Genomic DNA, 22,317 nt, shown 5'->3' with positions numbered 1-22,317 from the left:
CAAGACAGAATATAAAAAGGCTTTTATTTCCCTCAGGCTAGAAGTTACTGTTCTTTTCACTGGAGAGAACATCAGATAAGTTCTTCTGGTTGTCATATGGCATTGTTGACTTCTGTTGAATTTTTAGATCACTAAAGCCAATCCCTCCACCTCCCACCCGCCACATCTTTTTTAGATGAACTGCCAGCTGACCTTGAGGAGATGATGTTTTTCTGAACCAAGCATATTTTACATTTATTCCCATTAAATTCCATCCTATTTGGTTCAGTCAGTGAGTACATTCTCTCCAACTATGACTCCTTAGCTTCTACCCTGACTAGTACCTTCCATGGTCTGGTGACCCCATCCAGCATCCTGCTTGGGGTTCTGGGTCTGTTCATTGTTTCTCAGCACACTAGAATCCCCCTTCTTTTATGGAGCAAATTTGAGCAAAAGAGCCTGGCTTAGACCGGTTAATGCCTCAATTATGTTCTATGCTGGGTCCATTTAGTCAAACTCATATTCCCATCTGGTTGTTCCCCTGGTGGTTGTTGGATTTGGGCATTAGTTGGGTCAAGCTATAACAGAAGAACAAATTCAGGTCCAGCCCTCGTGGCCCGAGAAGTAGAATAATTTCAACAGGGATCTTGAGACTCCACGTGTCTCCTGGGTAGAGAAGGCAAGCCTGATCCCAGCAGGACACCCACCAGAACCTCACACCAGAGACTCTGGCTCACCTTCACTCTGACACACTGGCAAACCTCCGCTAGGAAACTTGACCGGCCACCTCAGTCACCCTTCTGTCTCAATATGGCCCCAGGGCGATGGGAGATAGTCTTCGTAGAAAGACCCCGAGTCATGCATTCAGACACTAAGTCGGGAAGTCCCACCCTCTCTCTAGCGAGAGTCCGAGGTGCTACGCTCTAAACTTCCTCGACCCCCAGTGGGAACACGGAGCTAACATGATCTGTTCCTGCTGAGACCCTGCATGAGATCATCAGCTATTTCTGGCTGCCCAGGCGTGCCAGGAATGTGCTGAGGCGAGGACGAGGAGCCCCAGGCAGGCTACTTTGGTGATCAGGTTACCATCTGGGAGCCCATGATGGATGCCATTCTGGGCGCCTAGGGGAGAGTGGCTAGGGGAAAGGAGGGTGCAGCTGGGAGAGGAGGTCCCTTCTCACCAAAGCCCTTTTGTAAAGGGGGAGGACCGGATTCTTATAAACAAAAAGAATGATGACAGCTGGGAGCAAGAAAGTAAGGGACAGATTGTTCTAGAAAAGAAATTGGAATGGAACAAGAAAAGGGACTGAAATGCCCCTTGACCCAGCAATCCAGCTCCTGGGGACAGACCCACCATCCCAGGTCCCAAAGGGGGTCCAAGCCAGAAAGAAAGGTCCCACGGAAGCCATGATGTTCACAAAAGGACTTTTGTGGTAGTGAAGAACAGGGAATAGAATGGGTGTCCATTGACTGGGAAATGACTGACCAATCTGGGAATGTGATGGAATATTATTCTACCATAAAAAAAAAAAAGAAACATGGGAAGAACCTATGAATGGGTGCAGGGTAAAGTGAGCAGAGCCAGGAGGATGCTACGCACAATGACTACAGTAATGGTAATGAAAAGGGTGTTAAAAGAAAACCGTCTCTTTTTATACCTCCAGCACTTTTGTCTGGAGCAGAGTCTGATCCAAATTAAAATTTGAGTAACTAATAACCCAAATTGGTCCTAGAAATAGGAATTGCCATCAACGTCATCATCATCATTATCATAGCTAGTATTCATGAAATGCTTTAAGGCTTGCTAAGCACTATACATAGATTTTCTCATTTGATTAAGTTTAACCAAGTCCAGGAAAAGTTGAGTGACTGATCCGGGGTCACACAGCCAGCAAATATTTTGAGGTAAGATTTCAACTCAGATCTTCCTGAGTTGTGCACTAGGCTGCCACCTTGCTGCTGATCTTGTCCTTTAACTGCCAGCTGAGGAAAGACCTATCCATGCAGATTAATACCTTTTTAACAACTTGTAATTTAAGTAGTTGCCTGGATTACAAAAGGAGGCAGCTAGGTGGTCCCTTCTCATCAAAGTCCTTTTGTAAAGGGGAGTTGGCTTCCTATGAACAAGAAGAGTAATGATGGCTGTGAACAAGAAAATAATGAACTTATTATTTGAGGATAGAGTGCAGGACTGGAGCCAGGAAGACCTGTGTTCAAATTTGGCCCCAGACACTTGCGAGCTGTGTGACCCTGGGCAAAGCGTTTGTCTTGATCCATTTGGAGGGGAAATGGCAAACCACTCTAGTATCTTTGCCAAGACAGTACGGTCCATGACTGAATGACAATAAGTGGGACACAGAAAAATCAAGTCGCTGACCCAGGGTCACACAGCTAGGATGTGGCGGATGTGCAATGGAGATCCAGGTCTGGACACACCTAATCGACATTCCTTCCTCTTTGCAGAAAGATGGGGGCAAAATGTTGCTCTTACTGCCCAACAAGGTTGCTTGTAAATTGTTTTTGTTTGGCTACATTTTCTTTGTTAAAAGGAAGGATTCTGTTACTAGAGAAGGAAGGGAAGAGGTGGAGAGGTTGCATGGAGAAAATGTCAATCGAGTTTCCTTCTTAAATATACCATTGAGGGACACAGGGGGAGCTGGCCAGGATTCCACTCCTTGAAGCTACTTTGACTGGTCTGTGGCTCCCCATTGTCCATCGAATAAGAGGCGACCTCCTTAGACTGTTGCTCAAAGTCCTTGTGTCATTAGAAAATCTTGTACCCCAGGACTATGTTCCCCAGAATTCCTTTCCTGTATCCATCACGTTGCATGTTCACGTTTGCATATAGTTTTGTCTCTTCTCTTGGGTGAGCTCCCTCTTGACTCTAGCCTTTTAGTTTCCTTTTTGCTTCAAGTTATTACTAATAAATCTTATTAAACATAATACTTGGAGTATTTTGGATATTAATTTTCAATCTATACCCTCCATGATCTGGCTGGAGCCTTCCTTTCCATCCCTGCCTCATATTATTCCATTTAATGGATCCTTTGATCTAGATAAAATGAGCTACTTGGCTACCTACAGTCTTATCCTCAATCTCCCACCTCCATGCCTTTTTACTTACTGTGGTCTTCCATGCCTGTGATATCTTCCCTCCTCTGATTATTGAAATAGTTCTCTTCCTTCAAAGCCCAGTTCATGCACCACCTCCTCCAGGAAGCCTTCCCTTATTTCCCTAACTAGAAGTGATTGTTTTCTTTTCAGGTTTATTTCCTCTGCATTTATCATATTATACCTCGTGCTGTTGTTATTACTTATTTTTTTTATTTGAAGCCCCTTAAAGATTTTAACCCCTTTTAAGCAGAATCTGGTTTATCTATAAACACAAGGGCTATGTTTTACATAAGTTTTATTGCTGTTCAGGGATTTGCATGGTGCACTACACACAAAAAAGGTTTAATAAATGTTTGTTGAATTGAATTCATAATAATAGCCAGCACTTATGGAGCTCTTTAAGTTCACAGAACACTTTACAAATATCTCATTTGATCCTGACCACGACTCTGGGAGGAAGGTACCTTTTTATTCCTATTTTACAGAGGAGAAAACCGAGGCAGACAGAGATGATGTGACTTGCCCTGGATCCTCCAGTTAGTAAATATCTGAGGCTGGATTTGAGTTCAGGTCTACCTGATTCCAGGGCCAGAACTCTATCCACTGCACCACCTAGCTGTCTTGTTTTAAAGTTGCATACCCATCTTTGTGAGGGGACATGAGGTTTAGTGGTTAGAAATTTTGCTCCTGATTTAGGAAGAACTGGGCTTAGGCTACTAAATCTCACTGACTGTGAGACCCTACACAAGTCACTTAATTTGCCACTCTTTGCATCCCAGCACTTAGCATAATGCCTGATTGACTGACTTCACCTCAGCCCTCAAAAACTTAAATTGCAGAGCAGAAGTGGGTCTTCACTGGTAAAGGGAATCTCCTTACTGGGAGTCTCCTATGCCAATGAAATCTCAGGTCTGGTCAAAACAAAACAAAACAAAACAAAACAAAACAAAAAACAGAAGAAAAAAGAACTCAAAGCTGTCCCTGTACCTCTTACATAGCAGCTTACACAGAGCAGGTATCCTATAAATGTCTATTGAATTAGGCTGGAAAAAACCAGCATCCTTGAAAACTTGGCCACTGAGCTTCCCCAGTAAGCAAACCTAGAGGAGGGGCATTGGAGGACTCCAGGGGGAAGTGAGTCGGCAAGGGAGGCTTAGGGAATCCGTCTCCTGGCTCTTCCTGGCCCCTCGAGAAGACCTTGTGGGGTGCGATCAGTGTCCCTCGTTGTCACTCTGGACTTCCTAGCCAGGGCTGGGGGTGCTGGAGGGGAGCTCAGGCTTCCCAGGGTAAGTCACACCAAGAAATGTGGCCAGGGGCTGTTGGGGGAACCCCTTGTCTAGACCATCCAGTGGGATGTCCTCCTTGACCAGATCTTTTATTGTCATTATTGTTTGTTCAGTCATTTTGGTTGTGTCCAAATCTTTGTGACCCCATTGAGGGTTTCCTTGGCAGAGAAGCTGGAGTGGTTGGCCATTTCCTTCTCCAGCTCATTTTACAGATTAAGAAACTGAGGCAAGCAGGGTCCCACAGCTAGTAAGTATCTGAGGCCACAATTGAACTCAGGAAGAGGAGCCTTCCTAACTCTAGGACCTGCCCTCTATCCAATGTGCCACCTCACCGTCCAGATCTACTGATACAATAATAACTCACTCAATAATGAATATTAAGGCATTTTCTTTTCAACAACCCCAAGGAATGGGGAGTTACACTTGTCTCTTAGAGGTGTTGTAAGGATCAAATGAGATGATGTTTGAGTATTTTATAAACCTGAAGGAGCTTTATAAATGCTAGCTATTATTTTTTAACAGAAACCCTTACCTTCCTTCTTAGAATCAATACTGTGCATTGCTTCTAAGGCAGAAGAGCGGTAAGGGGTAGGCAATGGGGGTCAAGTGACTTGTTCAGGGTCACACAGCTGGGAAGTGTCTGAGGTCAGATTTGAACCCAGGACCTCTTGTCTCTAGGCCTGGCTCTCAATCCCCTGAGCCACCCAGCTGCCCCTAAATGCTAGCTGTAATTAATTCAACAAACACTTATTAAACTCGTCATCTAGAGTGTACAAAGATTACTGTTCCCATTTTATGGAGGCGATACCGAGACCCAGAGTGGCTAAATGAGGCCACCGAGGCAGCAAATGACAGAGCTGAGACCTGACCTCGGGCTCTCCTGACTCCAGGTCCAGTGCTCCATCCCTCGGGTCTCTGAAGAGCATCCTGCTTTGCATTGGGAAAAAAGACAAGATGTTCCGAAGATCCAGCCAGTTCAGATAATACTAAAAGTTCCAGCCGATAAGGTGGAGGTTTGTTTTCCCTGACTGTGGGAGGCCCTAGAAATCAGGAGTCCCAGAGGAGATTCTGAACTGGGGCTCCGACAGCCGCTGCCCCCCGGGGCTGGGCTTCGAGTCCTTTCTCCTGACCCAGCCTGTCCCTACCGGACCGCACAGAAGACCCGGGTCTTCGCTTCCAGCTTCCTGCCCCAGAGGGCTGGCCAGCCCAGAATGGGAGGCGAGTGCTGGCACTCCCTGAGTCCCAGCAGACTTTCCCACTATTAATTCAGTTTATGGGTTTGGATTTGCCAAGCCAGGCCAATGCCCTGCGGTGGCCAGCTCCCACCATGTATGATGCCACCTTGGCAGGCAGGGACTTAGGGAAGCAGTCGGTGCGGGGAAAGGCCCAGAGGAAATGTTGATAGTTGAAAGAACATTGAACCCAAGTCTGAAAAATGGATTGCAAATCCTTGTTCTATTACGTACTAGCTGTGTGGTGATGGGCAAATGTCTTCAATTCTCTCAGGTCTCAGTATCGTTATCCATAAAATGGGGATAATAATCTTTGTTTGGCCGACTCCACAGTGTTGTGAGTCATTATTACTTCAGGGAAGCAGGTAAGGGAATGAATGCTTCCCTGGGAACAGGGAAGAAGAATTCAATCTCAGAAGCCTTTAGCTTCTGCCTTTGTGCCAGTTGGCAGGGTTTGAGCAAGCTAATCATGAAGGCGCCCCATGAAGAGCCTGGATGAGAATTTCTCATTCCTTGGTTCTTTCCCCCCAGCCTGGCTAGGTCAGGGTTTGTCACCCTGCAGGAAATCTGTCTTGGTTCTGAGAGGTCCCCTTGGGACCCAGGACAGGTACAATGCGAATTGTGCCGAGGACCTGGGCTCAAGTTCTGGCTTTCATTCACTGTCTATATGATCTTGGGTTAGTCAACCTTCTCTGGGTCTCAGTTTCCTATTCCATCAATTGTTGGGTTAGATCATTGGCATTGGGCATCATGGAGACCAGTGTTGGTCGAATCAGATTAAAATGGAACTGGGTGATGTTTAACAAAATAAATAGAAATACAAAAGAACACAAAGATAATACGGAGTTGAGGCTTTCTAAGTCAATGAAAGACCAGTAAGATTCATTTTTAGCTGACTCTGACACCATTGAACAAGAGGACCACAAATGGGATCTCCTTCCAGCTCTAACTCTATGATCCCCCTAGATCTCAGCTCCTTGGACAGAAGCACAGGTGAGGGTTTTTTAATAGTAACAAACCATAGCTAACGTTTATACAGCACTTTCTCTACATTATGCCAGTTGAGCCCTTCAGTCAGACAAGTCTTATTCTTCTCCACTAGTCTAATAAGCAGAGTTCTCTGACCCAACCTTGGATGTCCTGCTCCTCCTTCCACCCCATCCCTTCTCTGAGCCCCAGCCCTGCCACTGTCTCTCTGGGTTGTCCTACTTGCTCCTCTTCCTTTCCTCTTCTCACAACATCCATCAGCTCTCCACCGTCCTCAGAGCCCCGCTAGCCCCTGGCCCCAGCGTCGTTCTCTCCCCAGAAACAAGGAACAAAGTGGCGTAGTAGATAGTGCTGAACTTGGAGTCAGGAAGATGTGAGTTTGAATCCTGCCTTGCTGGCTGTGTGTGACCTTGACCAGGCTCGAAGACTCTCCGCCCCTCTGTTTTCTCATCAAATCAAAGGGAAAAGGAGATATGACTTTCAGCCCTACAATTGTGATTTATAATGTCCCCTTCAGAAAAAGGACATTCAAAAGATAAGAAGGTAGTTTTGTTTGCCTTTGTTTAAAGAGATTATACAGGGGGCAGCCATGGAGGCTCAGTGAATCAAGGGTCAGGGCTAGAGATGGGAAGTCAAGGGTTCAAATGGAGCTTCAGATACTTCCTAGCTGTGTGACCCTGAATGAGTCACTTAGCCCCCATTGCCCAATTCTTATTGCTCCTCTGCCTTGGAACCAATACACAGGGTTAAAAAAAATAAGATTGCCCAGAAAAAAAATTGTGTTTTGGGGGAACACAGAATCCAATTGTTCTGATCCCTCTGAAGCCCCCCTCTATGAGATTCTGCTCTGAGAACCCTTTATATTCTCCCAGGGCTTTAAATAAAACAAGGGGATTTGAAGTTGGCTCTAGCCTCTTACCCTCTGCCCCCTGCCTCTACCAGGAGCCAATGGAGACATCTTAGTCCCCTGCCCTTTCTCCTCCAGGACCCCATCTTCGGGTCCAAGAATGCTTCTGGGTTCCCCGTTTGAACTGCCCTTTGAGGGACAGTAATGCCCCCGTCAATGAGTGTGGCAGCAGTTTGGGCTTCACACAAACTTCAGTCCCTGGGGAACAGGGAATCCTGTGGACTCCATGAAGCAAGAATTGGGGTGGGGTGGGAAGTGTGATCTCCAAGATTATGGCGGCTGTCACCATGTGTTAAAGCAGCTGGGACTTCCCTCATAAATCACCCAGTCTGCAGGCTGGGACATTGGGGATGCGTGAAAGACACAGTCACAGAGAAGCAGACTCTGATCTAGAGGCTCTGGAGAACGTCTGTCAGGCAATCAGTCAACAATCATTTCTTCAATATTTACCCTGAGCAGTGCTGGGGGGGCTCACTACCTCCTAAGGGAGTTCATTCTGCTTCTGGGCAGAACTGGGTGTTTGGGTGGTTTTGAGTTCTTCTCTGACCAAGCTGTAATTGATCTCTCCTGCATCTCTCAGCCATTATTTCTAGATCAGCCTTTCAGCCTCGACCAGATCAAGTCTAATCCCTCTTCTCTAGGATAATTCCTCACATACTTAATGACAATTCCCAGGGAGACAGTGTGCTCCAGTGGAGTTGGGCTCAACTTGGACTTGTGAGCCCTGAGCTGAAATTCCAATTCTGTCACTAACTACCTGTGTGACTTTAGGCAAGTCATTGTGTGACTTCAGGCAAGCCAGTGATCTGGCTTACTTCCTCAGGAGAACAATGAGAGGGGTGGATGGGATAGGTGGCCGCCAAAATCCCTTCTGGATGTAAAACTCTCATCTTTTACATCTCTGGGTCTTCTTTCCTTTAGGATGTGATGTGAGCCAATGAGAGTCAGAGAGCAAGAAGTGGGGGGTCATAGTAGAGAAAAAGAAAGATGAGAGAAAAAAGAGGAAAGAAAAGAGAAAGCAAATCTGAAGGACCAGCAGGGAAGAGGTTAACCCCAAGGCTCCAGTACTGAAGGGAAGAATGTTGGAATGAACAGCACCACTTCAGCCCCTCACATGGGTCCCTAGTAACTAAGATAAGGGATGCACTTTTCAGAGAAAAAAAAACCAGCACACTTTCCAAGGGCTATCTCAAGTGTCAGGGGTGGCAGAGGGAGAATGTCAGGAGTTGGTGGCTATTATCACAATTTGCAAAGGGCACTGGGAGGTGAGAGAGCTCAGAGGCATCCCCATTCAGGGCTCCAACCCAGGCAGAGATGGATGGGACTGAGCTGCCTCATGATCCTCACATCCTTTACAAATGGCTCATTCCTCATGCTACAGAATCTCTGATTTGACCTGTGGGTTTTATAATAAAGCAGCAGTAGATTGGCTTCCAAGCCCCTGACTCCTTCATTGTCACATCTGGACTCTCAGTAGGAAGGTCTAGAGGTGACCTGGATTCTCGACCCTCTGGGAATGTAGACCAGCCAATTGCAGGACCTGCCACTTGGCCACTCAGGAGTCTCACATCTGTGTTAGTATATAGCCTCTTTCCTTTGTTCTTTAACTCTCTCCTCCTCTCTCTTCTCTTCCCCACCCCTCATGCTTCTTTCCTCTCTTCCTCTTCTCCTCTCCCTTCTTCACTTCTCTCTTCTCCTCCTCACATTTCTCTTATCTCTCTCTTCTGTTTCCCCTCCCTTCTGATTATCTCTTCCCTTTACCTCTCTTCTCCCTTATCTTCTCCAACTTCCTTTCTCCTCTCACTTCTTTTCTCCTTTCCATCATCTCCTCACATCTCTTCTACCTCTTTATTTCCTTTCTTCCTCTCTTCTCACATCCCTTCCCTTTCTCTCCTTTCCTTTCTTCTCTCTCCTCCCCTCCTTTTCATCTTTTCTTCTCTTTTCTTCTGTCCTGTCTTCTCTCCTTCCTTTCCTTTCTTCACACCTCTTCTCTCTTTTCCTCTCTTCCTCTCCCCTCTTTTCTCTTTTCTACTTTCTTCTCTCCTCTTTCTTCCTTCTCACATTTCTCCTTTCTTTTCTCATCCTCTTCACTCCTTTCCTTTCTCTTTCTCTCCTCCTTTCACTTCTCTTCTCTCTTATTTCCTTTCCACTCCCTTCTCCTCTCTCCTCCTTCTCTATTCACATTTCTTTGATCTCTCCCTTTCCTCTTCTCCCTGTTCTCTCCTCTCTTATTCTCTCCTTCCTTCCACTCTCCCCTCCTCTCTCTCATCTTTTCTCCTCCCTCTTCTTCTCTCCTCTTCTTCTCTTTCCTTTCTTCTCCCCTTCCCTCCTTTTTTCTCTCCTGATCTCTCCATCTCTCCACTCCTCCTCTCCCCCCACATTTCTATTGTCTCTAGTCTTCTTTTCCTTTCCTCTCTGTCATTGTTTATAGGTATTAAAGTGATGGTGTTCTCTCTCTCTCTCTCTCTCTCTCTCTCTCTCTCTCTCTCTCTCTCTCCCTTCCATGTTCCCTTCCTCTCCTCTCTTTCTATGTCTCTGTGTCTCTGTCTCTGTCTCCTGTCTTTCTCTCTCTCTTTCTCTCTCTCCCTTCCACGTTCCCTTCCTCTCCTCTCTTTCTCTGTCTCTCTTTCTTTGTCTCTGTCTCTTTCTTTCTTATTGAAAAGAATATTTCATAGCTCCACTGAGCCACCTGATTCCCTTGATCATGTTTCACTTCCATTCTAGAACAGAGGAATTGAGAAATATAGGCTTGGCTGTAAGAAAAGTCTCTTGGGAAGAAAAGAGACTGTGGTAAAAGCTAACATTTCCCCAGCTTCAGCCAAGTGGCCAGGACCCCCTCTAGCTGAACCCCTGAACCTCAAACATTGGGTGTTAACACCCTGAACACCTCCAAACCTTGATATGATAACATGACACCTACCTCCAATTTTAAAATCTGCCACCTTCTCCCATACCTAGGTGTCCCCCCCAAATCTCAGAGAACTGGATTGGCTACAGAAACACTCATTAGAAGGGTACTTTATCAATGAAAATAAGTTATCTTGAGAACCAGGATGTCTTGTGTTTCCATAACTGAGCAAGTTACTCAGTGATCCATCCATCTAGCCATCCATCCATCCGTTCAATCTGACAGTTAGGATTAAACCTTACGATTCTGCCACAACCACTGGTCCCTATTGAAGAACCGATCATTGATGCAAACAATCCAGGCTGTTGGCGTGTCAGACTAGGGCTGACAACCCCACATCCTCTGAGCTCCCCAGTAGGTGGTCAGTTACTCACCCACCCACTTTCCCCACCAAAACATATCAGTGAATTGCTGATTTGAAAATTGTTTGGTAACATCAACACTCCCCATCCCAGAGAAAGAGGTACCCAGCACTTAAGTTCTTGTCCACGAGCAGGAAGCTCTCCTATCTAAAGGGCTGCCTGTTGCCCCCTCTCCTAGGGGCTGGGGGAAACCAAAGAGAGTTTAGTTGTGCCTTCTTTGGGCCCCAGAACTATGTTCAGATGAGGCGGAGCAGGCCTTGCATCCTCTGAGACACTTACCCGAGAGATGGTGAGTGGCATGTTGAAGTCCTTGCCCCCCTGGAGACGGAAGCCCCAGGGTCCTGGGCCTGTGAGGGTCACGCTGTAAGCCATCCCAGGATTGGTGCACTGGCCGCCCTTAGCCTCTACAGGACAAACAGAGAAGTTGGTAGAGAAGAGGTAGACAAAAGGAGGTTGGGAAAAGCAGTCTAGGATGTAATGTAAGGAAGAAAAGAAATACCCACCGCCCTCTCCACCCCAGCAGGGAAACCACCCAGTCTGCCTTGCCTGCACAGCCCAGCTGGAGAGTCACCTAAGAATAGACGGCAGCTCTAACGTCGACACTGATATCTCCACTCAGCTGAGTCCATAAATGGGTTGTAACCCAATACTCCCTATACAAGTGCCTCCATGACTCACCCAGCTAATATAGCCCCTAGGGAAGGGAGCCCAGCCCCTGCTCCCCCAACCTTAGCCCTAAGGGCATAGAATAGAAGGAAATGGACAGTCTTATCCCTGCCCCTCCCCAGAATCTCTGGTCTTAGGAGGAGGAGGTCTTCCCTTTGCCTCTTGAATGGGTTCAGCCTTCCTAGGAATCCAGGGATAGACACAACTCCTTTACTGGAAGCTAAACCCCAATTTCAAATACCCCATTTTTAGATATTCTCTATTATTCACTTACTGCCTATGTGATCTTGGGAAAAATCACTTAAGCTCATTGGGCCTCAGTAAACTGGTCTGTAAAATGAGGAGATTCAGTTTGGTGACCTTGAAGGTCCTTTCCGGCTCTAAAGAGATGAACAAATAAGTGAATGAATGAAAGGGCTGTTATTAAGCACTTACTATGTGCCAGATCATGTGCTAAGCTCTAAGGATGCCCGTATAAGATGGCCACTACCCTCAAGGATCTTACATTCTTTCCTCTTCTCTTTATATTGGTATCCCTCTCTTACCCAGGGCAGAAATGCAGAGGCTCCTCATGGAGCCAATCCTACCAGTGATAGGCATAGAAGTGACCTGCTCCATTTCTGATCTGGTTGGTTATTCCCAAAGGAGACTCACCATATTGGTATCGGACTTAAGGTGGACACCCATTTTTCTGCAACTCAGAACTTCTGAACTCAACCAATCTACCAGCCTCAGCTCCCCAAAAAGCAGGGATTTTAGGCAAGGGACTTCCATGTTAATGGGGAGGACATGGGCCGGGGCAATGCATATAGAGCTTCTATGCCAGTGGGAGCCTCCAGAGGTAGGTAGGTAGGCTGAATAGTGGGGTGTAGAAACAAGAACCCTGGGTTTGGAGTCAGGGGATTTGGATATCTAGTACCCACGTTGTCATGAACAGTGAGATATCAGGCAAATCATAAAATTGAAAAATTGGGACTTTAGAGATCATCTGATCCCACAGAATCACTTCATGGATGGGGAAACTGAGGCTCAGATTCAGTAAAAAGCTCATATTTCCCTAGAATGTTTAGGTTTACAAAGAGTATTGCTCAGAAGAATCCCCCGAAGTAAAGAGTATTAGTATTATTTTGTTGTTCAATCATGTCTGACTCTTTGTGACCCCATTTAGAGTTTTCTTGGAAAAGATACTAGAGTGATTTACCATTTCCTTCTCCAGTTCATTTTATGGATGGGGAAACTGAGGCCAAACAGGGTTAAATGACTTGCCCAGGATCTCATAGCTAGTAAGTGTTTGAGACCAGATTTGAACTCAGGAAGATGAGTCTTTCTGACTCTAGGTCTAGCACTGTGTCCACTGAGCCAACTAGTTGCCCTCATTTTATAGGTGAAGAAATTAAGACTTGAGTAAAGTGATTTATCCACACTAGCAAAGCTAGGAACTAGCAGACCAGGTACTCAAGTAAATTTAATTTATTTTGTTAGGGACTTACTAAGTGCTAGGGCATCTGGTAACTGCTAAGGGTACAAAGATGAAATAAGACCTGACTTTCCCAGGTGAATTTCTTTACCTATAAAATAGGGATAGTGATACCATTTACTTCTTTCCTTATATTGTCATCATAGACAATATACTTTATAAAGCTCAATGTGCATGGAAATTTGAGCTTTTTCTGAGTCTTAGCTTCCCTATTTGTTAAATGCTTTGGTGGGACCAGATGATTTCTAAAGTCTCACAAGTAGTGGCAGAGTGGCCGCTAGATAGCTAGGTCTCAACTCTAAGCCTGGAATTCTTCCTTCTCCACACCATCCTTCTGTCTGCCTCTCTAATGGCCCAGTTTCATAGAATAATAACAATAACTACTATTTATATAGCACTTTGAGGTTCACAAAGCACTTTATAAATATTAGCTCATTTGATCCTTCTAGTAACCCTGGGAAGAAGGTGCTATTATTGTCCTCATTTTAAAGATGAGAAAACTGAGGCAAACTGAGGTCAAGTGACTTGCCCAGGGTCACACAGCTAATAAATGTCTGAGACTAGATTTGTACTCAGGTCTTCTTGACTTCAGGTTTAGCACTTTATCCACTGTGCCATTTAGCTAGCTTATACACAGAAGGTGTAGGGCAGTGATGGCAAATGTTTGCAAGATCGTGTGCCCAAAGTGCCACTTCAAGCTGCCTGTGAGCCCCCGCATTACCCCAGACAGTGGAGGGAGGAAGTGCTCGTACTGGGTGGCTGGACAGGGGCAGACAGGACATGCAAAAAATGTCCTCAGGCACTGTGGAGAGGGGGAATGGAGCAGCCCTCCACTGCTGCTCCAGAACCCATGCCACAGCTTTGCCAACAGGGGTTTAGAGGGGGCTTGAGGATGGGGATGATGTTGTTTAGTCATTTCAGTCATGTCAGACTCTTCATGATCCCATTTGGAGTTTTCTTGGCAAAGATAATGGAGTGGAGTTCAAATCTAGCCTCGTAATAGCCATGTGACCCTGGACAAGTACTTCTCTTTGCTTCCATTTTCATCATCTATAAAATGGGGGTAACGATAGCACTGGGCTATCGTGAGGCTCAAAGGAGACAATGTTTGTAGAGATACTGGCGTGGTCTGCCAGTTCCTTCTGCAGCTCATTTTACAGATGAGGAAACTGAGACAAACAAGGTTAAGTGACTTGCCTAGGGTCACACAGACACTGAGTGTCTGAGGCCAATTTTAAATTCAGGAAGATGAATCTTCCTCTCTCCAGGCCAGCGCTCTACCCACTGTATCACCCAGCTGTCCTCCTTAAAAGTGGTGCCTGCCCTCAGGAAGCTCACAATCTGACTGACTCTGGAGCTTGATTTTCTGATTCCAAGTCCAGTATTGATTCTTCTCATCCTGTATATAAACAAATTAATCCACCTCTGAGTCCGAGTTTCCTCCTCCCTAAAATGGTCCTAATTCTACTTGTTCTTCTTCTTCCTGGGGCTGCCATGAAAATAAAACTTCATATTGTGACTAACATACTCTGGAATCATAAATGATTGTACATTTTTCAAAAATTAACAATTTATTAAAATTTAATAATTTAAATAAGCTTATTTATTCTATCTCCTAAAACTATTATATTATATATTAGATAAATTTATTTATTAAATAACATTTTAAAAATGAAAATTTCCATCAATGTCAAGGATGTTCCAAAATAAAAATGTTTACTCAAAACTCCTTTTGCCAATGGCGATCCACCGCCCACTCTATTGTTTATCATCTTAAAGAATCACCAAGGGGACTTTGAAGTTAACTGATTTGCCCAGAGTCACCCAGCTGGTAAATATGAGAGACAAAATTTGAACCCAGGTCTTCCTGACTCTAAGGTCATCCCTTGGGACTTTCTCAGCGACTGCCTCTCGGTACAATGGGCAAAGTGGACAAGTGATATGATGGTAGCTTTTTCTGAGGCCCCATGGCCATTGCCCGTTTGGGCCAGCTCTTGGAGGACAGCAGGTGGGGTGGGATAGCAGAAGGGGACAATCAAAAGGAGCCAAAGGGTATCCTGGCTGTCCCACTGACTAGTTGTGTATTTTAAGGCAAGTCCATTTCTCTGAGCCTCAGTTTCCCCTTCTGTAAAACCACACAGGAGTGAGTAAAGCCTTGTAGATGGGAGATGCCAAACTCAGATTTGGGGTCCCCTAGGTGCAGGCACAAGACACTATTGTGGGAGCAGTCAGTGAGAGAAGGAATTCCAGGAAAAACTACGTTCTACACCTTGGCACGAGAGCTTCATGAGGTCCTCTCGGCCATTCTCAGCAACGTGAGTCTGGAGCCAGGGCTAAGCTGTAACTCTCAGCTCTGCCCCCTGGCAGGGGCACCAGCCTGGGGCCAAGGCCTCCCCATCCCCACACAGGCCCCCGTCGAGACTTTTCCTGTTTCTGTTACCTTCTAGACCTTGGCCATTGTGGAAAACCCGAGTGTGTGTAGCATGGAAATCTGGAGCCCAGCTTCGCCGCTGGGAAGGCTCTGTGCCCTTTGGAGTGGGCAGCCTTCTCTTGGCGGGGGGCGGGTAGGGAACAGACAGACAGATGCCATTTGCTCTGTTGCTATGCAGCAGAACCATAGAGAGAGAGACAGGAGCCCATGTTCTTTGAGCTCCGATTAGCTGCCCTTTGGCAGAGAGCGGGACGTACTGGCATGCCTCTCACATGACGATGTGCTTAAGAACAGTGGGGTGTAATGGAAACCCACAGCCTGAAACCCAGAGTCAAAAGGCTTGAGTTGGGCCCCCCACCCTCTCCGCCTTTGCCCCATCCTGCCTGGCCGGGTGACCTGGGACAAACCCCTCCATTTCTCCCAGTCCTTTTCAGGAACCTTCCGCTCCAACGGCATGGACGTGCCTTGGGACAGTTCAGATGGCTCCCTCCCTGCCCTTCCTTGCCCCAATCGTCAGTCCTCCTCGGTCAGTAGCCCTGCCTTGTGCTCTGGGGATGGACCTGGGTCTCTACACTGAGCAGGACGGGCTCTTGGATGACAGATGGACAGACGGTCCATGACTGGGCTCAGACTCGAAGCTTTCTCGCTTGGGAAGGGTCTGCCAAAGTTTGACCAACACTAGCACATCCTTCAAATAGGGAGTATAAGATTAAAAATCAATATCCAAATCCTCCAAGTATTATATTTAATAAGATTTATTAATAATAATGAAAATAAAAAGCTAGAGGAAAAGGGTGCTAACCCAGCAGTAGTTGTGAGAGAAGAGCGAGAGCGGCGGAGTTACGCCAAACTTATACACATTGTGCAAGGACGTGATGCACAGGAAAGGAAAAGGATTCTGGCAGATGAAGTCCAAGGGTTCGAGATTTTCTAATTATACAGAAGAACCATCTCCAAGGGGTAGTGAGAGAACCAGTGAGGGAAGAGCTAGAGCCACTCATTCATTTGTTCATTCGGAGAACGTTTCTCAGATGGCCACCAAGCACCAAGCACTGTGCTGGTCGGTGGCAAGACAGACACAAAAACAGTCTTCGTGGAGCTTCGAGTCTTTGGGGAAGAACCACATCTAACCAGAGAAGTGAATACAAAATACATCAAATCACAAAGACTTTTTTTTGTGGGTGGCAATAACAGCTGGGAGACTAGAGGCTGAGAACGTCCTAATAGAGGGATGGATGCTGGACCTGGACCTACGGACAAATGAATAGTTATAGAACCAGACCCCGTGGAGACTCCCTGTGAGGTGGGTGACCAGGCATGATCTCTGCCTAGATCCTCTCTTCTAAGGGTCTCTCACAAAAACTAATCTCGTAGGTCCTTCTTATAGTGGAGATGGTGAGTCCCATGGCATTGCCTTTGCTTCCCTCTTCCCCTTGCTTTGTATCTGGACAGTCTTTCACTGGTCACTCCCACCAGATGTTGTTTTATGCTGAGCTCCTTCCCCTGAACCCTTGACTTTTCCCAGGATGTATCGACAGGAGAAAAGTCTTTGGACAAGATCATCTCTAGGACCTGGTCAACTGGGAAAGTTATGATCCAGAGAACTGAACTTAGAACAAACCAGAAGATCCTCGTACCTATAGATAAGCAAGAACATTTCATCACTGGTGCTCCACCAAAATGAAGACTCAAGCCCCAGAAATGACTCTTTTGGGAGAACGGAGAGAAGATCTTATCCTTGAATCCTCTTAAGTTGTTCTCTTAAATATGTGTAGAGAGAGGGCTGCTAGCTAGCACAGTGGACAGACCATCAGGACTGGAGTCAGTTGACCCTGGGTTCAAATCTGACCTCAGATATTTCCTAGCTGGGTGACCTTGGTCAAGTCACTTAACTTCATTTACCTAAACCTTGCCTTCTGTCTTAGAGTTGTTACTAATTCAGAAAGTAAGAGTTAAAAAAAAAAAAAAAGATCTATGGAGAGACATAAATAGCAGAAGTCTCTCCTCTATGAAAAGTGAGCTGCTGACACAAAGGGAAACAATTTCAATGAGGTAAAAAACAGGGAGTCGTCTACAAGATTCATGTAGATGCAAGAACAACCCAGCCACCAAATTAGACTCTGAAAGGATAGATACAGAGGGCAGAAGCCAGGGAGTGCAATGATGCCTGAGTGTGGCACAGTTTGGTCAGAATGGCACCGGCGTTTGGATCCCTCTGCCAATTCTGTCATCAGGGAGTGAGTGACTGACTGAGAGGGAAGAGTCAAGAGGAGGGACATCTTTCTTTTTAAATAATCTGTCCTACAATTTTCCTAGCACTAAGTCAAACTCACTAGTTTATGGTTTGCACTAGTTTATGGTCTGTCTCTCTCTTTCTCTCTCTCTCTTTTTCTGTCTCTGCCTCTGTCTGTTTTTCTCTCTCAAATATTGGACATTTGCCTTTCTCCACTACTTTCTCCCATTCTCCATAATCCTCATTTTCCATAACATCATGGACAGTGGTAGAATAAATTATTCATCTCTAAGCAATTGATAAGCACTTATTAAACACCTACTCTGTGCCAGGCATTTTGCTAGCAACTGATGCAAAAGTCCCTGACCTTAAGGAGTCCAGTGAGGGGATCACAAATGTCTACAGTCCATGAGACCAATCCAAGGAACCAAATAAATCAGTGCCAGAGTCTGGCAGTATCCCAATAGTGGAATAAATACTTCAAATCCCTCCTCTACCAGATATTACCTTTGGGTCCAGGTCATGACAGTTATTTCCTGTCTCTGGGACTCAATTTGTGCATGTGTAAAATAAAGACATTGGACTAGAGAATCTTTAGGGTCCTTTACAACTCAAAATCCTATGATCCTAAGAGACCAGTGTGGTCTTGTCCAAGGTCTTCCAAGATGCAGAACTGGCCTACCTCTGTGGAACTGGCCATTCCTTCCCAGCGTTTGTCCAGAGAAAACAGCTCCTTCTTTTTGCAGCCTTAGTCTGCGGCATTACCCGAGATCTTCCCAAAGATGAAGAGGGAGAGGGTAGGACCAGATGGAAGACTGGACACTGAGCCTCTCCTCCTTGAATTCTAAGGACCTGTCTCAGCTGGAGGCAGCACTGGGTGGCGCACAGCTGGCCCTCTGGGAAAGGACTACTTGATCTGGCCTGAGCTCTCACTGACTGGTACCCAACCACACCCTCCCAGCCCTCCATCAGGGCCAGGCAGGAAAAGCAAGTGGTAATCTGGGAAGTCTTGGATTTATTCAGAGGCAAAAGAGAACCATCAGAGGGGGATAAAAGATGGGAAGAGAAGTTCAATGGTACCTATTAAAGGGCCAGCAGTGGGTAGGGAGTGCCAAGCCCAGGGTGTGTGTACCTGAAGCTCCTCAGACGATTCTTTCCAGGGCTCCCAGGAAGAGGATGTAAGTCCCACTGGTCCTGTGTGATCCCCAGTCCTAGGAATGCCACTCCCTCGAGAGGGCATGGCTGGGAGACAACTCTTAAGGTGGCCCTTTTATTTAAATAGGTAGGATGGATTGTTTTACATTTTCTTTTTTCAATTAGCAAACATTTATTTTCTCTGACTCTCACCCCTTCCCCTCCACTATACACTGAAAAGGAAAAAAAAAAAAGGAAAACAAAACTCTATTAGTAAATATATACAGTCAAGCAAGGCAAATCCTGGCATTGGCCACATCCAAAATCTTGCCATTAGACTCAGGTACAGCTTCTCCTTCTCCTAGTAACCCCAGAGCCATAAGCTGAAGGGAGATGCCAGGTCATTCAGCAACTTCCAGGGGTCAAAAGTCAGAGGTAGGTGAAGAAAGGACTTTCCTCCATTTAGGTGACCCATCAGTATCAATCAATAAACCAATCAACAAATATTTATTAATAACCCATATTATATATATGTACATATATATAATAACCAGAGCTAAGCTCTGAGAATACAAATAAAAAGGAAGAAACAATTCTTATTCATAATGAGTGTTTTAATATAATAAAACTCCCCTACTCTTTTGGAGGTGGATTCTTTTGGGGTCTTGTTCAATTGGGCAGAAACCGGGCTCTCACTAATTCTTTCTCTCTGTACAGATGAATGGAGGGACAAAGGGAAGAGGAGATAAGAGAGGAGAGGAAAAGAGAGGAGAGGAGAGGAGAGGAGAAGAAATAAAAGAAAAGGAGAGGAAGTGAGGGGAGGAGGGGAAAAGGGAAGGAAGAGGAGAGGAGAGATGAGAAGGAAAAAGAGAAGAAAGGAGAGGAGACAGAGAAGAGGAGAGAAAAGAAAAAACAGAGGGAGAGAAGAGAAGAAAAGAGGAGAAGATAATAGAGAACAGATGAGAAGAGGGGGAGAGAAAGTGAAGGGAGGTGAGAGAAGGTGGAGGAGGGGTGGGAGAGAGAACAGAGAGGAGAGGAGAGGAAAGGAGAGAGGAGAAGCAATGAAAAATTGAATTCTAAAGTGTTTGGAACCACTTGAAACTTTTTCCCTTAAAAACTAAGGAAAAGCTGTGATGAGGTTAAAAGTGTTCTAGATGTGGGGTCATAGAACCAGAGTTTGAGCCCTGGCTCTTCTGGTCACTAACTAGGAGCAATCACCTCACCTCTCTGAGGTTCCCACCCCGCCTCTGTAAAAAGAAGGACTTGGACTAGTGGTTCTCTTCTGGTCTTGACATTCTATGACTGAAGATAGAGGAGTCTTCTTTAATGTCTCCTTGCCCTAAAATGATCTTCCTTATTATCTCTCAAAAATATTCCTTGATTTAAAAAAATATTCTTTGATTTGTAACTAAACAAGATATGGAGAACATTACAAAAAATGAAATTGATCATTTTTTATTACATTAAATTTAAAAAGTTTGGTACAAATAAAACCAATGCAACCAAGATTAGAAGGGAATCAACAAATCTGGGAGAAATTTATAGCAAGTGTCTCTGACAAAAACTTCATTTCTCAAGTATATAAAGAACTGAGTCAAATTTATAAGAATACAAAGTGTTCCCCAATCAAAAAATGGTCAAAGTCTATGAACAGGCATTTCTCAGAGGAAGAAATGAAAACTATCCACTGTCAAATAAAAAATGTCCCAAATCACTAATGATTAGAGAAATGCACATTAAAACTACTCTGAGATACCACCTCACACCTGTCAGATTGGCTAACATGGTCAAAAAAGAAAATGATAGAGATTGGTGGGGATGTGGGAAAATTGGGACACTAATACATTGTTAGTGGAACTGTGAACTAATGCAACCATTCTGAGGAGCAATGTGGAACCAGGCACAAAACTATGCATACCCTTTGATCAGGCACAAAACTATGCATACCCTTTGATCCAGAAATACCACTATTGTGTCTGTATCCCAAAAAGATCAGAGATAAGAGAAAAAGATTTACTTTTACAAAAAGATTTTTAGCAGCCCTTTTTGAAGTGGCAAAGAATTGGAAACTGAGGGGGACTGGGACATCACTTGGGGAACGGATAAACAAATTGTGGTATATGGTTGTAATGGAAAATTATTGGTCCATAAGAAACGATGAACAGGATGAGATCAGAAAAACCTGGAATGACTTCTATGAACTGATACAAGTTCATAGTGAGCAGAACCAGGAGAACATTGTAGACAGTAACAGAAATATTATACAATAATCAACTGTGAAGGACTAAACAATTATCAGCAAAGCAAGTCTCCAAGATAACCATAAGGGACTCGTGATGAAAATACTCTCCACAGCCAAAGAAGGAATTGTTGAAGTCTGAGTGTAGATGAAAGCATACCGTCTTCCACTATATATCCTTCATGAGATTTCTATTGTATATGTGATATTTGTTTTCTATCATATGGATAGAGCAATATTGAAATATGTATTACATGAAAGTATGGGTATAACCTATATCAAACTACTCACTGCCTTGGGGAGGGGGAGAGAAGGGAAGGAGAAAATCTGAATTTGGAAATGTAAAAAAAAAATTGTCAAAAATTGTTTCTACACGTAACCAAAAAAGGTTTTTTTTTTAATTGTAAAAAGATGTTCCTTGATTCTTTATTGGCTCTCAAGTCCAAGTTTGAAATCTCTGGCTTGGCATTTAAGCCCATCTGCAGTCTGCTGTTCCCCTCTCAGCCTCATCTCAAATTACTCTCCCTCCACTCTGCTCCTTGTGTGCTCCCTGAGCACCCCATCTCTGTGCCTGTACTCATACTGTTCCCTATGCCTGGAATGTCATCTATCTCCCTTTCACCTGTTGGGTTCCCACCCTTCCTTCAAAGTCCAAATCAAACGCCTACTGCTTCAACGAGTCTTCCCTGTTCCTTCCAGCTAGTAAACAGGGTCCTCCCAAGGAATCGTGGTTTACATTTCACCAGGATAGCAGATCACAGTTATCAATATTTGTGCCTCTTAAACTTGGAGTCAGGAGATTTGAACTCTACCTCCAACTAGCTATGTGACTGAGCAATCTCTAAATCTGTCTGAGCCCTTTACAATTACCTTGGATTTATTTTGTGTCTCTTGTTTGTAACTGGATAAGAACGTGTGTATATCCATTGACAAAATGTGAACTCTATGAGAACAATGTGTTTCACTGTTGTCTTTGTATCCTTATTATTTGGCCGAGGGCCTGGATATAGTAGGTACTTGGGAAATACTTATCAATTGACTGAGCCCAAATGTCTTCATTTTTAAAATGGGGATGATAATAATTGCAACCATTTTTCCTTTCCTCTCATCTCTATCACTTCTCTCCTTCCCTCTCTTTCTTTCCCTTCCTTTCTCCTTTCCTCTCCTCTCCTCTCCTCTCCTCTCCTCTCCTCTCCTCTCCTCTCTTCTCTTCTCTTCTCTTCTCTTCTCTTCTCTTCTCTCTCTCTCTCTCTCTCTCTCTCACTTGCCTTGTCTCCTCTCTCCCTTGCCTCTCCAACTAGCCCTTGAAGGGGTGTTAAAAGGTTCAGATGAGTTAATATGTATAAAATGCTTTATGTGTTA

General features: G+C 45.0%; 1 protein-coding gene across 1 annotated transcript in view; it reads right to left on the bottom strand.

Moving 5' to 3' along the window:
- Positions 1-11,339, bottom strand: part of LDB3 (LIM domain binding 3) — a 125,846-nt gene extending 114,507 nt beyond the window's left edge. Inside the window, exons 1-2 of the mRNA XM_044659159.1 lie at positions 11,279-11,339; positions 11,055-11,179 (exon numbers count right to left, since the gene is read on the bottom strand). Of these exons, the coding sequence (XP_044515094.1) occupies positions 11,055-11,147 (93 nt within the window). The 5' untranslated portion in view covers positions 11,148-11,179; positions 11,279-11,339. The remainder of the gene's footprint in view (positions 1-11,054; positions 11,180-11,278) is intronic.
- Positions 11,340-22,317: the final 10,978 nt, after the last annotated feature.

The sequence above is a fragment of the Gracilinanus agilis genome, chromosome 2 (genome assembly GCF_016433145.1).
Source record: "Gracilinanus agilis isolate LMUSP501 chromosome 2, AgileGrace, whole genome shotgun sequence".
Classification (NCBI taxonomy): Eukaryota; Metazoa; Chordata; class Mammalia; order Didelphimorphia; family Didelphidae; genus Gracilinanus; species Gracilinanus agilis.
This window is presented reverse-complemented; position numbering and strand designations above follow the sequence as displayed.